Source organism: Etheostoma cragini, chromosome 10 (genome assembly GCF_013103735.1).
Source record: "Etheostoma cragini isolate CJK2018 chromosome 10, CSU_Ecrag_1.0, whole genome shotgun sequence".
NCBI classification, from domain to species: domain Eukaryota; kingdom Metazoa; phylum Chordata; class Actinopteri; order Perciformes; family Percidae; genus Etheostoma; species Etheostoma cragini.
This window is the reverse complement of record NC_048416.1, coordinates 4425497-4439921: the sequence shown is the minus strand read 5'-3', so window position 1 is coordinate 4439921 and position 14425 is coordinate 4425497. Positions and strand designations below refer to the sequence as shown.

The window sequence follows — 14425 nt, the reverse complement described above, 5'->3', positions numbered from 1 at the left end:
CTGCATTTTGAAGGCAAACTGCTCAATTTCCGGTCATAACATAAGCGCATTGCACGAAATGTGTGATCTTGAGGAAATTGTTGGGTCTCTGTAAATTACAGTTTGGTCTATACCTACTCTAACCAAGAGGTTATTAAGGTCTTTGCTCTAACTGACAAGTGTCCCAAGATAACGTCTGTTATAATTTGACACCATAAATAAAAATTAAAATCAATGAGCTATTTCATCTTGCCTCTTGAGAGTCTGTCTTAGATTTGGAGTTGCTAGGAATATCTAACCTAGAGTGGCCTGGCCTAGGCACACTCCTAAGACTTTGAAAAGTGCATGAATCACTGTGGAACATTTAACTTCTGCTTCTTCAGTGTAAAACCTTCATCTGCTGGATTTCAGGCGTAGCAGCTGTTTCCCTTAGTGCTGATGTGAATTGCGGATGGGGCTGGGAATCGTACCGATTCAAGATATCGTGACTTCGATACCAATTCCTGAAAAATACAATTTTATTAAAATCAATTTTAACTTAAAGATATTAAAACATTACGTCACACATTTTATTTTTCAGCTCCTATTATGTGAGCCCTGTCTCAGTTTTTCCTGTCTGTCTCTACAACGTCAGCAGCATTATTAGATCATGGTAGAAATATGCTGCATGCTTATTGACTCCCTGAAGCTGAAGAGATTTCCTGGGTATTCAAATTTGGTATTGAGTGACCAGGTATTTTTTTGTTACTTGATACTAAGGAGGCAATGTGGTCGGTGCTTAAAACAACATTAATGGACATAAAGGGGACATGTAGAATAAAAAAAGAATATACATGTATTTTTTTCAAACAGGGACAATGCACAAATAAACATTAAACTTGTAATACAAGCCAGGTTATAGCAACAATGGCTAATTTCCACCTGCAGTCCCTGGGCAGGTATGCAAACACTTTAATCTTAATTGTTAATGGATTAAGTAATATGAACAAGCATCACTTTGAAATAATTAATGAATAACCATTCACATGCAAATAAAATCACTCAATTACGGTTTTATTTATTTCCAACAGATGTGCCCTACCTTTTCATAATGACAGTCTAACAACAGTACAATGATTTCAGACAATCTACAACTGTCAAAGACAAATAAAAAACTGCATCATAAAACTTAATCTTCGTCCTTTCTTGGACACACATAATAGTTTTTCTGAAGTCCTAAATTGCTTCTAACAGTGTGCATTTCACATTTAAATATGTCAGCTATGTGACTATCTGGAAGAACCACATGTTGTGAACTGAAATCAATCAAGTTTAAAGCTTTATGTCAACACACACTAGCCATTTAAGAACTGCAGAACAAACAAGTTGTAAAAAATATAAATTAGAGCTCTTGTGAATATGCAGAACAAAATAACCGTGAAATTGATATGTAAAATTCTGTAGAGAACATAGAACACATTTAAAAGCACAAATTAAAACTGTAAAGGAATACTTTTACATATACTTTATGTATTTGACGGCTGCTTCGGAAACGTCCTTAAAACATCTTGCAGATCAATCCACGTGTTACTAATTTTCTCATATTCCTCTGCAGCTTTAAATCCAGATACATTGGTTTTCCAGTGTTAACATCATTTAGTTTGGAAGTGGAAAAAGTGGTTTGGAACAGTTGAGTCTGGTTACCAGGGATGTCTTTTCATAGTTAGGTTACTATATAGAGAACTATAATTACACAATATCGTATTACCAGTTAAAGCAGTTCTAAATTCAAAAGTGGGACCTATCTGTGCATTAATACTATTAACCCAAGGCCCAGAGTTGCTCATGTTTAAAATACCTGATAGCTTATACATATTAAAATCATTAACATTATTTTCCATATACACAACACCTTATAGAAGCATTATTCGGTATAGAAAGACCATTGGTAAAATTGCTGCTACGATGCGACAAAGCAATGTCTGACAGAACTGTAAAGCAGTACCAGTAGCATTGGCACATTTGTTACCAGATTTACTTTTGTGTGCGCTTTAATGTCCCTCGTTCTTCAAGGAGTCCGTTGTGACGAATATTACCAGTGTTGGGAAGAAAACTTTCAAAGTGTATTCCGTTACAGAATACATAATACATGCCCAAAAATGTCATTTGTAACATATTCGGTTAGTCATTCTGAGTAACGTATTCGGCATACATGGATTACTTCCGCATTAAATTGCAGTTTCTAAGTGTAGGAATGCAGCCATCAAATACTGCTTATTTAACATGCCTATTCTGGTGTGTTCTTCTGTTCCATCTGGCATGAATGTGTACATGAACAAGCAGATGTTTTTTTGTATTTGAAGTCCTGAACTGCATAGCAAACTACAAAAATCTAACCGTTGTCTTGCTGCCACAAGCTAATTTTAGCTAACGCTTGCGAGCATGTCAAACGGGGCTAGTTAGTCTTTTAACGGCTCTGGGGCTTGGAAATCAGAACATGGTTGGTTAGGCTTTGAAACCCTTATAGTAACGTAGGCCATCAACGAAACTCGTCCATCCTCTCCGATATTGGGCGCTCCGCTCCAGATGTTGCCACATCAGCCCTTCTTTCTTCAACTCCTAGTCTGTGGTTCTTCTCCAGGTGGTTCTTGGTCTTCTCTCTTCCTCCTGCCCTGTGGGTTCCATGTCAACGCCTGTTTAGTGATTGATTTCTTTCTTCTGAGTGTGTGTGTGACCCTCTCCACTTCCATTTCCTCCTCTGGAGGTGCATTTCTATTGGGTCTTGTTTGGTGAGTTCCCACAGGTTAGCATTAGAGATGGGGTTGGAACAGTACATTCCCAGGTGGCGTCTGAGGAACCGGTTGATGGAGGTCTGCAACTTATTGAGTATGGTGGTGGTGGTGGTGGTAATTCTCAATTTTTCTGTGCCATAGAGTGGTCTTTACGTCTGAGTTGAAGATTCACACTTTGGTCTTGAGTAACCTCAAGCCTTCCAGATATTGTTTTGCATGTATTGTTTTGCAGATATTCCTTGCTTTTCCAACCCTGGCTTGGACATCGTCCTCCATGCCACCTTCCACTGAAACGATGCTACCGAGGTAAGTAAAGCGGTTTACATCCTCTTGTGCGTTTTGGTCCATGATTATGGGTGTGTTGGGGGCGGCTGTAACTCAGATGCCCCAGATGCTGGGCCATCGGAGTGTAAATGTGTGTGAATATTCATCTGATGAGCAGGCGGCACCTTATACACAATGGTTCCTGTACTATGTAAAAGTGCTTTGAGTAGTGATTAAGATTAGAAAAGTGCTATATAAATACAGTCCATTTTCATTTGTTCCTGCTGTTGATATGCAATACTTAGGTTTCAGATCCTAAGGGTGGCAATTTGGTCTCCACAGGATCTGTTGTTCCTGAAGCCAGCCTGGTTTTCCCTCAGTTTCTCATCGACCCCCTTCTGAAGCCTTTCAAGCAGGATGCGGTTGTGCACCTTTCCAGGTGTTGAAAGGAGCATTACTCCTCTGTAGTTTTTGCACTCCAGGAGGCCTCCTTTCTTGGACATATTCACTATGTTGCCATCTCTCTAGTCAGATAGGACATTTTTCAGGTTCAAGTGGTTCTTTCCTGCTTCTTCTGCCTGTGCTAAATCTTCAATGTCTTCTTGTCTCTCCTTACCAGTGTTGAGCAAGTTACTTCCAAAATGTAATATATCATAGATTACTAGTTAGTAGTTAGTTATATTACTGTCTCTAAATTGTAATGCGTTAAACCACTTTTGCATTACTTTCACCAAAATAACACCGTAAGTTTGACTTGACAGCTAGCATGTGAATTTCACTACCAGATCAATAAAGTCTCCTCTTTATCAACTTTATGCTTCCTAGATTATTCATAATATTTTGCAAAATCTATACATCAATGTGCAAAGTAAAGCTATACAAAGAGATAATTAAAAACGTACAAGCTATGCAACGCCAACACTCATAACATGGTTGGCCGTCTGTTCTTATTTTACTTTTTTTAAATTTCATTTAGCAGAATCATTTGTCATTATAAAAGATTCTAATGAATGAAAAACTACTTGTTGTTGTTTTGTTTTTTGTTTTAATCAACCATTATAAATGCAGATTCTTATAGTTCGGGAAATTCCTAATATGGGCCGATGATATCGGCCAGCCGATATGTCGGTCGGGCTCTAAATTGCGGTTTGAATTTCCAAGACAGAAAGACAGTCCTTCCCTGGCTCTGTGTGCCGGTAGCGGCTCCATGTCTACCTCTATCAGTGATTACGCAAAAAGCTACCTTTCATATTCATATTAGGGCTCTTCTGTGAAATGCATGGAATTGCCTTAATTTATTTAGATATTGAATAAACTTGTAAAACAGAGAAGTATCGTCATGTAATCCAATGATTTCCACTATTTGAATTGTAACTGTAATGGAATACAGTTACTCATCATTTGTATTCTACTCTACTCTGAGCTCCTCTCGGATGACTTCGCGTCGAAAGGAGCCAGTTGAGGTGGTTCGGGCATCTGGTGAGGATGCCTCCTGGGCGCCTCCCTAGGGAGGTGTTCCAGGCACGTCCAGCTGGGAGGAGGCCTCGGGGAAGACCCAGGACTAGGTGGAGAGATTATATCTCCAACCTGGCCTGGGAATGCCTTGGGATCCCCCAGTCGGAGCTGGTTGATGTGGCTCGGGAAAGGGAAGTTTGGGGTCCCCTGCTGGAGCTGCTGCCCCCGCGACCCGATACCGGATAAGCGGATGAAGATGGATGGATGGATCATTTGTATTCTGAATACGTAACGCCAGTACATGTATTCCGTTACTCCCCAACACTGAATATTACATATGTCAGACTAGATTTATTGCTGTATTTTTTTCTCTCTCACCTGTTTCTTATTTGTTTTCTTTTTCGCTTCTCAGACATTTGGGAGTCCTTTGGTTTCCCGTTGCTTTTCTGAGTTTGTGTACAGTCTTGGCTCTTAAAAGCATAGGGGGGGTCAGCTGGGGCAGAAGGAGCAGTGGATCCCCTGTGTCAGGTCGGTGACAACTCCCTCTCTCACTAAGCTTTGCAGGAGTTTTGTCTCTCTGTCCACATTGTGGGAAGTCTGCTTCAGCATCTCCGTCATGTGCAGGTCGTCATAGTAGTGCAGGGGCGCCCCCTGCTGGGACAGGTTGTAGCCGAAGCCCGCCAGGCTCACCTCGTCACACAGCACACTGGCTAAATCCAGTGCAGCGACACCCATGGTAGGAACGTTCTGATAAAAAGAAAAGAAAACAAAGGAAACCATTGTCAAAATTTTGTTTATTTTGTATTTCTTTCCCATTCTTGACTCATCTGCTCTGAACAGAAACTGCCAGCAATACTCTTATTTTTGAAATCATATGTTTCTTGGGTTTTATTTCATTCCTGTATTGCACATATGTAGATGCTTATTGCTCATGAAATCATGAGGAAAAATGAAATCATTTGATGAAGAGTAAAATCCGTTTTCAGTTTGTGGTAAAATCTGAAAGAGACTTGCGCCAATAACACGACAGCTGATTGGTTGCAATATAAAGCTGCATGTTGGTCTCATTTGTAGTCGTAATGCAGCAAAATTATATTTGGACTTGCCAAAGAAAAAACAACACCACGGAATAATATTATAAAAAAGAGCATTAGGAGGTAGCGTTACATGGATGTAAGATCTGTTTATAATAATTGAAGGACACAATACTTGAAGGAATTTAAGACTTTTTAAAGCCTAAAATGTTAGACTTTTTCTAGACTATACTGGGTGACTGTTATTGAGTTCCTTACCTTGTATGAATTGTTAAGTTATTTCAAACGGCACATTTCTAAAAGTTTAGATTATAAAGGAAAACCAGTGAAACAACCACATTGTACAAGTTGATCAGTAATAATACGCAAGTATGAAAAGATCCAAAACCAAACAGAGGGAACAAACTGTAGCAGGTTGGACGATTTTAGATTTAGGGTGGTAGGAAGGGTGTCATTCAGAGTCAATACATACACATACACACACACACACACACACACACACACACACACACACTTAAAATCTGATTTCAGTGTGTATCAAGCATAGCAAAGCAATATGGTATGTATGTGTGTTTTGATATTTTCTTGTGTTTAGTTGCTCTATACTCTTGTAGAGCATAAAGTGTAAAGTATGTTGAATTGCCTTGATGCTGAAATGTGCTGTCATAGAAATAAAGCAGGCTTGCCAAAAGCTTACTTCAACAGATTTTTGAAATTCTACCCCCCCCCCCCCGAAACGCTTAAAAAGTTATTTATTTTAAATTCAAATCATTTAAAAAACAATACATAAAGAAATTCAAAAATGTGGTTTAAAATATGACTCTAGAATATATCCAATTATAAACGGGTGCATACCGATATCAAAGCTATGGTGCGTAGTTTCTGAGAAATACAAATACTTTGTTACTGTAATCAAGTAGATTTTTCAGATATTTTTTACTATTCATTTTTGTGGCGACTTTTTACTTTTACTCCTTATATTTTAACATGAATATCAGTACTTTCTACTCCTTACATTTTCCAAAATTGTCTCGTTACTTTAAATTTTTTCTAAAGGTTGTCTATCAGGAGTGATTGTGAGTGTACTGAATGTCGAAGAATAGCACAGATACGCGCCTCACATTGCGAGAGGGCGCACACGCCACACGGAGACAAAAGTGAGAGAAAAGAAAGAGACTTGCTGTCCGGAGGATAATCAGTTGAGATTGTGTGTGTGTGTGTGTGTGTGTGTGTGTGTGTGTGTGTGTGTGTGTGAGTGAGTGAGTGAGAGTGAGTCCTTGAGAACTGTAAGTCGTATAACTCATGTTGTCAGTTCATTTAAGCCTGTTGTATTGGTCTATAGTTCTGGCAAATTTAAAGTAAGTTATCTAATGATTGTGTTGTTTGTGTTACCTAGGTTACACCTGGCTGTTGATTCGATATAATGGGGATTGTTGAACGCCCTCGCTCACGGTTGTATTTTAGGTGCATTATGTACATGCTACAGTTACTGCATTAAGATAATGTAATTAATAGTGGGTTTATTGTTATTATTTGCTAACACAGAAGTCTCAGAGAATCACAATTTAATTCATATCTTGCTACTCAGTCAGAATCTTATTAACCTGGAGTCCCAGTCTCTGTCACAGTAATAATATATGTGATGTTTTAGGCCTATTGGCAGACATCCTTTTAAAATGTCACCAATGGCATATAAAGAATAAAGAGCCTTTATTCCACGTCCACTCAAGTTTCTCGGTATGTACTCTAGTAACATGTGTGTGGTCAGGTAGCTTTGCATTCAAAATTGTTGTCATTTGCAAGGCTACATATATATTTTAAGTAAATTTCCAAGCCTGTACTTTGTTACTTTTACTCAAGTAAAAGAAGTTAAATCAGTACTTCTACTTTCACCAGAGTATTTTTTAAACAAAAGTATTTGTACTTCTACTTGAGTACGGGAAGTGGACAACAGCAACACACTTACACATTTATCCAGACTAGTTGTAATGTGGGACACAGTCTGGGAATGACTGTATTTTATAAAGTTTGCAGTGGGTTTAGGCCTGCACGATTTGGGAAAATATATGAATCAAAATTTTTATAGCTTAGAATTTATATCAAGATTCTCTGCCACGATTTGTTTCCTCACAAAAGTGTGATGTTAATTGAACTTGTGAACTATGACAAGACACACCAAAACAAATTGGCAGTACCAAACAGATTTTTGTACATTGGGCATCCCCACAAGCCTGTAAACACAGAGGCTTCAATGAAGAGAAGGGAGAGCATTGGGAGCACTTTAAAACCCATTTGATACAGTCTTTGTTTAAAACTCACAGAAGAAAGTAGAAGCATTAGTGATGCAGTCGGCTTGTAAAATTAAATAAGAATCAAAGTCATTAAAAAAAAAAAAAGAAGCCTAGTATTGGAAGAGTCTATTACCTGGTCAGTTCCCCACAGGCGTTGTCTGGGTGGAGGGTATTTCAGCAGGTCCAATGCAGTCTCTCGGATGATTGCTGGGTTTAGAAGTCTGAACCTGTGGGGCTCGAGAGGGATATGATCTGGAACTGTCTGCCAGAAGAAGAGCCAGTCCCACAGAGACTGCAACACAAAGCACAGAAGTGTCCTGACTCTGATCTTAAACAGTGCAATCTTTAAAAAAGAAGAAAAAAAGAGTATATTTACGTATTTTTAAAAAATAAGTTTTTTTTAAACAGGGACGGCAATGCCATATAAGAGCCACTAGATAGCAGAAGGGTACTTTGCAACAAGGGTTTGAGCTCCTCAGAATTTACGCAGTGCAATTGAATGCACCCTGACCTTTGTGCAGATGATTGCAACATGGAGGTCCATCGGAGCCCACAACCTTTACCTTCGTTATTTGTTTACATAACTCACAAGGAAGGCAAAGGGTAGTTTCTCAATCTCAAGAATGCAAAGAACGGACTCATTTTCTAGAAGAGAATGTTCTTGCTAGTTGTTCTTGGAAAGAATGAATTTGCAAGGTCTCAGGCACACAAAGTGTTGTTGACGGTTTGAGACAATTCTCTTGCTGGTGTTGCGCATCACCCCCAGCACAGAAGCTGCTGGAGTGCTCCAACATACAGCACTTTGAGACAGTAATCCACGCCTTTGTTACCACTAGGCTGAATTACTGCAAGGCACTTTATGCGGGGGTGAGTGGATCCTCCATCGCCCGTCTCCAGATAGAACAGAATGAGCACATTTCCCCCATTTTAGCCTCACTCCACTGGCTGCCTATACAATTTAGGATCCATTTTAAAATTATTTTTGTTTTATACGCCCTTACGTGCCGACACTCTCTCAGGTCAGCTGATCAGCTGCTCCTGAGTGTTCCTAAAACTAAGCGCATGCTCAGAGGGGTTCGTGCCTTTGCAGTAACGGCTCCAAAATTGTGGAATGAGCTGCCTCTGCATGTTAAACAGGCCTTTTCTTTGTCTGTTTTTAAATCCCGTCTTAAAACCCACGTCTTCTCTGGGGCCTTTGACACCTAGTAACGACTAGTCGACTTCATTTAATTCTTTGTATTGCGCAGGTATTATTATTACTTGTGTTATTATGTTATGTTTCTCTTTGTATTTTTCTGTACAGCACTTTTGTCAACTTTGGTTGTTTTAAAGTGCTTAACAAAGGAAGTTGGATTGGATAACAGACAGAAATAATAGACAACACTTATATAACAATAAACTATTTAAAAGGAGCACTGAACAAGATAACTCATACGTCTACTGCAATAACTATAATATTGTGCTTTTTTATTATTATGACTGATGCTTGTTTACCTTACAAGATACTGCACGGTTTACCTCCAACATCCTTTCAACTATTTAGCCATAGTTCAACAGGGGAGATATACTGTGTGTGTATAGATAGAAAGATAGATAGCCAGGGTGTGAGCGAGATAAGATCATACAACTACAAAAACAGATGTAAAATTTAAACGGGAAGTTTACACTACTCACCACAGTGAGCTTGTTCATCATAGCAGAGATCCAGCTGATGTCCACACCTTTATACACCACGGCTACAAACACAGTGTCTGGGTCTGTGTCGATCCAGCGGAGCGGGGTTCCCTCTGGGTAACTCATTCTGATGGTGGTTCTGTTTCCGACATCAACACTGAACTGTCCCAGAGGACCACTGTTTAACCTGATGGAGGGAAACAGGGAGTCGGTTAAGAACACTGATGATAATTACCACAACGCGTGACACAAAACACAAAATGTAATTATGAGGGGATATTGTCGCATTTGTGTTCCAACCTGATAATTGTGTCAAAGCGGTTGATCAGTGGGCCCAGCTCCAGGCCTCTGAGAATGCCTCCATTTCCCATAACCACACAGCGGCGACACTTATCTGTCTTTTCAGGCAGTGGCGAGTCTGGCAGCTATAAAGGAATATTCACACATTCTCATGTTTTTTTTATGTTTCAAAAAGTGACTTACTTACAAGAACGTAAAAGATGCAAATTAGCTTAAAGCTTTAGCGTGTAACGTTTTGATATTAATGAACGTCCGTTACATTCAAGCCATTGCCTAATTAGTTGCTACAACGTTCACTGAGTTGCTACAACGCTAATGAAGACTACACAACTCTTTGTATTTCTCAGTATGGGTATTGTGGCAACTTTCGCACAAAGAGACTTGACTGAAGATAATTGCCTCGTCTGAGGAGTTTACTTAATCATGGCCAGTGACCTCAGCCCAAAGCCCAGATAAATTTACTTATCGTCCCATCAATAGATTTGTTTTAACAGGGACAAAGTTGAAAATGTTCAAACCGGTTTAATTTCTGGCCACATGCCAGGTGCTGAGCTCAGAGCGGATACTTTGCCTTCAGGCGCTCTATGTTCATGTTTGTTCAAGCCCTTCTCAGTCGAGGGTTTTAGAAACTCAACTGCACTCAAAACATGCCCTTTCTTTAATGTTTTAATTTCAGGTCATGCAATAATGTAGATAATGTTTTATGGATTTGATTTGCGGTGGTATTTTGGTGACAGTAATGTTATTAGTGTTGTAAGTTAGCAGTAGTGTCTGTCCCGTTCAGCTCTGAGATTGTCTTGCATTGCACACCGCACATCGGAGGAAAAATCTCCGAGATTGCGTTACGTTCTGCCAGCTCACAGCAACTTAATACAATCGCTGGAAAAGATTCAAAGGCTGGAGGTACTTCACCTACTCAAAACACCTGTCAAGCTTGAATTCCATCAGACTAACAGTTCTAGAGCTATACAAATAACAGACACACACCCACACAGACAGACAGACGTTCCCGTAATTTATAGAATGATAAGTGAATTACGACTGATAACCAGAAATAGATATCCATTCTTTTTATGAGACTAACTGTAAACATTTGAAGTTATATTTAATTGAAATATGGCAGTACAAAACTAAATTGAAGATACCTTGAATCTTAAAGCAATAGCAAAAATCAATTAAGCCATATTAGTAGGAATGTAATCAGTGATCTTTGTGAATTTCACAAATTAAATATATCTGTATTGTGACTGCAGTCAAGCTATTATTTTGTTGTATTATATTATTTCAAGTTAAATACAAGTATAATTTCATAATAGGAATTTGGAGTGGTAAAACGCAGACCTCTTGAATTATAGGTTGTTCATCATGCATTATCAATATTATTAATCGCCATTCTGATGGGTCAGAGTTATTATTACGAGTCAAACTACATTTTGTGTTAGACTTATTACACTTGTTACTCATGTGGCAGAAGAAACCACTCTGAGGTTAGGCTGTATCGTATGATACACTCAGCTTTTGGCCCTTTTCTTACGTGGCTAAAAACATGGTGACATTAAAGTGCCCATATTATGAAAAATAATTTTCTGGGATTTGGGGTGTTATTTTGTGTGTCTGCTGCTTCAATAAATGCAAACTTGGGGGGAAAAAAACTATCCATGCTGTTTTGAGTGAGATCCATTTTCTGAATGTCCTCTGCCTTCAGTCTCCGGGTGAGCTGTTCAACATGTGCACGGCTTTCTACGTCACTAGCCGAGACGAGGTGGCTAACCATAGCACATGCTAGCAGGCTAGCTCGTACTAAATGGCAAAACACTGCTACAACACCCACTAGTTCACCATAATCTGCAAAAGAACTACTTACATGTCCCTGTTCTGCGGGTATTCCACAAGGGCGTGAGTGAGTGAGTGTGTGTTAAATTAAAATACATTGTGTTCAATGAAAAAAAATGTTTCCTTCTAAACAATACATTTTAAAGATGTGATTGCAATTAATGCAATTCCTTGAAACTGGGATATTTGCGCTGAAGGTTATTATAACATCAGAATCCTATGCTGGCCCATGCCTATTCGGGGCCTTGTGAATCGGAATCGATTCAGAAAATCATTGATGATGCCCAGCCCTAGAAAGAAGTTTTGCTCACCAGTTTCAGCAGTTCCTTTACATTTCCCCGAAGACTTCTGAAGCCAAATGGCGGTGGAAACAGGAAGAGGTCATCAGCAAGTGGACCGTCCCTCCACAAGAAGGGCTGGGTCATGTGACTGGAAGCAGGAAGTTGAGCCAACAAGTTCTTCCTGGCGTTGCCGGGACGACACTGACTCTCCAAAACTCTGTGCACGTGCTCGTGCACCTTCTGCGAGTAGAACACAGGTTGTGGAAACACAATGTAAGCTTCATGTCAGCATCTTTATAATAACAGTGTGAATCAGGGTGCCATAATTCAGAAACGGTTTCACAACAAGCTTAAGGGCAGAATGAGAAGGCCAACCCCAGATTCACTATCGTTTCAGAACAAGCTTTGGTTCAATTTGCATTTTCATCTCTTATATTGATTTTTGTCAGCGCAGTTTCCCACTTTTTTTGCTTCCTTTTGGATGAGTGCTTACGTTCTGGCACGTGGTCGCTTTTTTTTTTTTTTTAAATAGAAGTTCCAGACACAGCCCATGAAGGAAATAGTGTTGTGGGAGTTTCTGTTGCAGCAGAGTGGGTTGAGAACTGAAACCAAGTTGGGTCTTTGTATTTTATTTATACCTGCAGGTATAGGGATAACAAGTTCACACAGAACAGCAGCACAATGTGCTAAAAAAAAAACTGGCTTATATACATCCCAGAGTGTAAGGAGCACCCGTTTGTGAACATGGCCCAGCATTTCTGAAAGACATTCTTAACACAGGAGACAGTCTGTTGCCACTTTGCTTCCTCCTCTCTGCACACCATTGGCCCCGCTTATCTCATCTGCCACAGAGAAAAAGAATGTGCAGGAAGAGATAGTTTACAGTGACCTTGTACCTTATTTTATCTAACAAAAGTCACATAAGATTTAAAGCCCTTTCAAACCAAAGATTATTGGAATGTCATTTTCCCATTAAAACAGGCAGAGCATAGCAACTCTGCAGAGAGGGATAAAGGAGTATGCTTACACACACACACACTAATATTACATAATTGTTCTGAAGTTCATACAGGTCATGTAAACAGCATATTACGTTTGGATATTCTGAATTAAGCCATGTGTGAAATAATATGTGCAAACATTGCAAGGCCGACCCTGATGTGTTTTCACCCGTTTCTCGCCATGACTCATGTCACCTGTCCCTCATTGTCCTTTTCTTATGTACATTAGTCTTGGTGTTCTCTTGTTTTAGGGTCTGATTGCTTTTTTTTGTCATTCTTTAGTACGCCTTGCTTTTTCCAATTAAAATTGTGTTCATCAACCTGTCTGGCTGGTCTACCCGCATTTAGGTCCTCCTTTCAAACTCTGTGGCACGACAGCACAATCAGGCAGAGTTTCTGTTCCGGTCATTAAAACAATCGATGAGGACTGGAAATTTGTCTCCGGTGGAAATAATCCCCTCTGCACAATTTAAATTGTGTTAAAACAGAGATAAAACAATGAACAACCATAGTTTTTTAGTTTAGAAATGACTTTAGACTGTAGTGCATGCTATCACTAACTAGGCTACATGTTGCATTCTCGCTCTTATTGAATGCAGTAGACCGCCGTAGTTTTACAACAAACGACGACAAGCAAGCGGAAAGGCCCAAGCCTTGGCAAAATTATTTGGATTCTTTTATCACACCAAGCAGCGGCCGGTCTTACATAAATGGAGCCAAGAAATTCTCAGCGAGGACAATCTGGCACCAGCTACAGCCGTCCTCATTAACGTCACTGACGCACAACGAGATAACACAAATGAAGACAGCTCTCTGCGGTTACGGAGGATTGACTTTCTCAACAGCCTGTAACGTTGGTACATCTGATGAGATAGCTAGACAGACAGATGTATATAGAGCATTTTAGGTGTCATAAACAAGGAAAATATTTGACCGTTAAGTCACATGACCGCCACCAATTTGAACAAATCGCTGGGCCAACTATGGACCCAGAAGACGACTGGGTTCCGAGAAGGTTTTTGAGTCCCATCAGACTTTGGCTTGCCTCATTGCCTCCCAATCGCATCAGCATGTCTGCTCTTGAAATGATTCTCTGCACAGCCGCAGTGGTTCAAAGGAATGGCCTTTGGTGAGTCATTTGTTCTTCACATCGATGTTGTCAAGCAGAAGATAAGCCTGATCTACTCTCCGCTCCAGCCTGCTTGTGACGGAGTGCATAGCTGCCATCACGGTAGCGAGGCGCTACCTATTTTAGCTGTCAAGACCTTAAATTACCTTAAATGTTGTCTGTCTGTTTAGAGTGTTATGTGCGGTTGATTATCACATGGGTTATAAAACATCTGTTCTTCAATTCCCCACAGTAATCCCGTAGCTTTCTTGTGTGCACATTTAACATCCAATGCTGCGGAGATTTATATGCTATAGCGACATAAATCAACACGATCTCTATTGTTTAAAACCGTAGAGTTTATTTCACAAACATTACTGGTGATAGAAGTCACGCACCAAATGTCTTGTTACCTACGTGTCTGTGTAGTGTTA

At 39.7% G+C, this 14425-nt stretch overlaps 1 protein-coding gene across 3 annotated transcripts in view; it reads right to left on the bottom strand.

Moving 5' to 3' along the window:
• Window positions 1–4870: 4870 nt before the first annotated feature.
• st3gal5 (ST3 beta-galactoside alpha-2,3-sialyltransferase 5) overlaps window positions 4871–14425 on the bottom strand; it is a 27197-nt gene continuing 17642 nt past the window's right edge. The window contains exons 4-8 of one of the 3 annotated variants that reach the window (XM_034883072.1): window positions 11913–12122; window positions 9769–9893; window positions 9469–9655; window positions 7928–8086; window positions 4871–5216 (exon numbers count right to left, since the gene is read on the bottom strand). In XM_034883072.1, coding sequence (XP_034738963.1) covers window positions 4959–5216; window positions 7928–8086; window positions 9469–9655; window positions 9769–9893; window positions 11913–12122 — 939 coding nt within the window. In that variant the 3' untranslated portion in view covers window positions 4871–4958. Of the gene's footprint in view, window positions 5217–7927; window positions 8087–9468; window positions 9661–9768; window positions 9894–11912; window positions 12123–13631; window positions 13642–14425 lie in introns of those variants that run through there. The other 2 variants (XM_034883073.1, XM_034883074.1) reach the window with 2 other exon arrangements.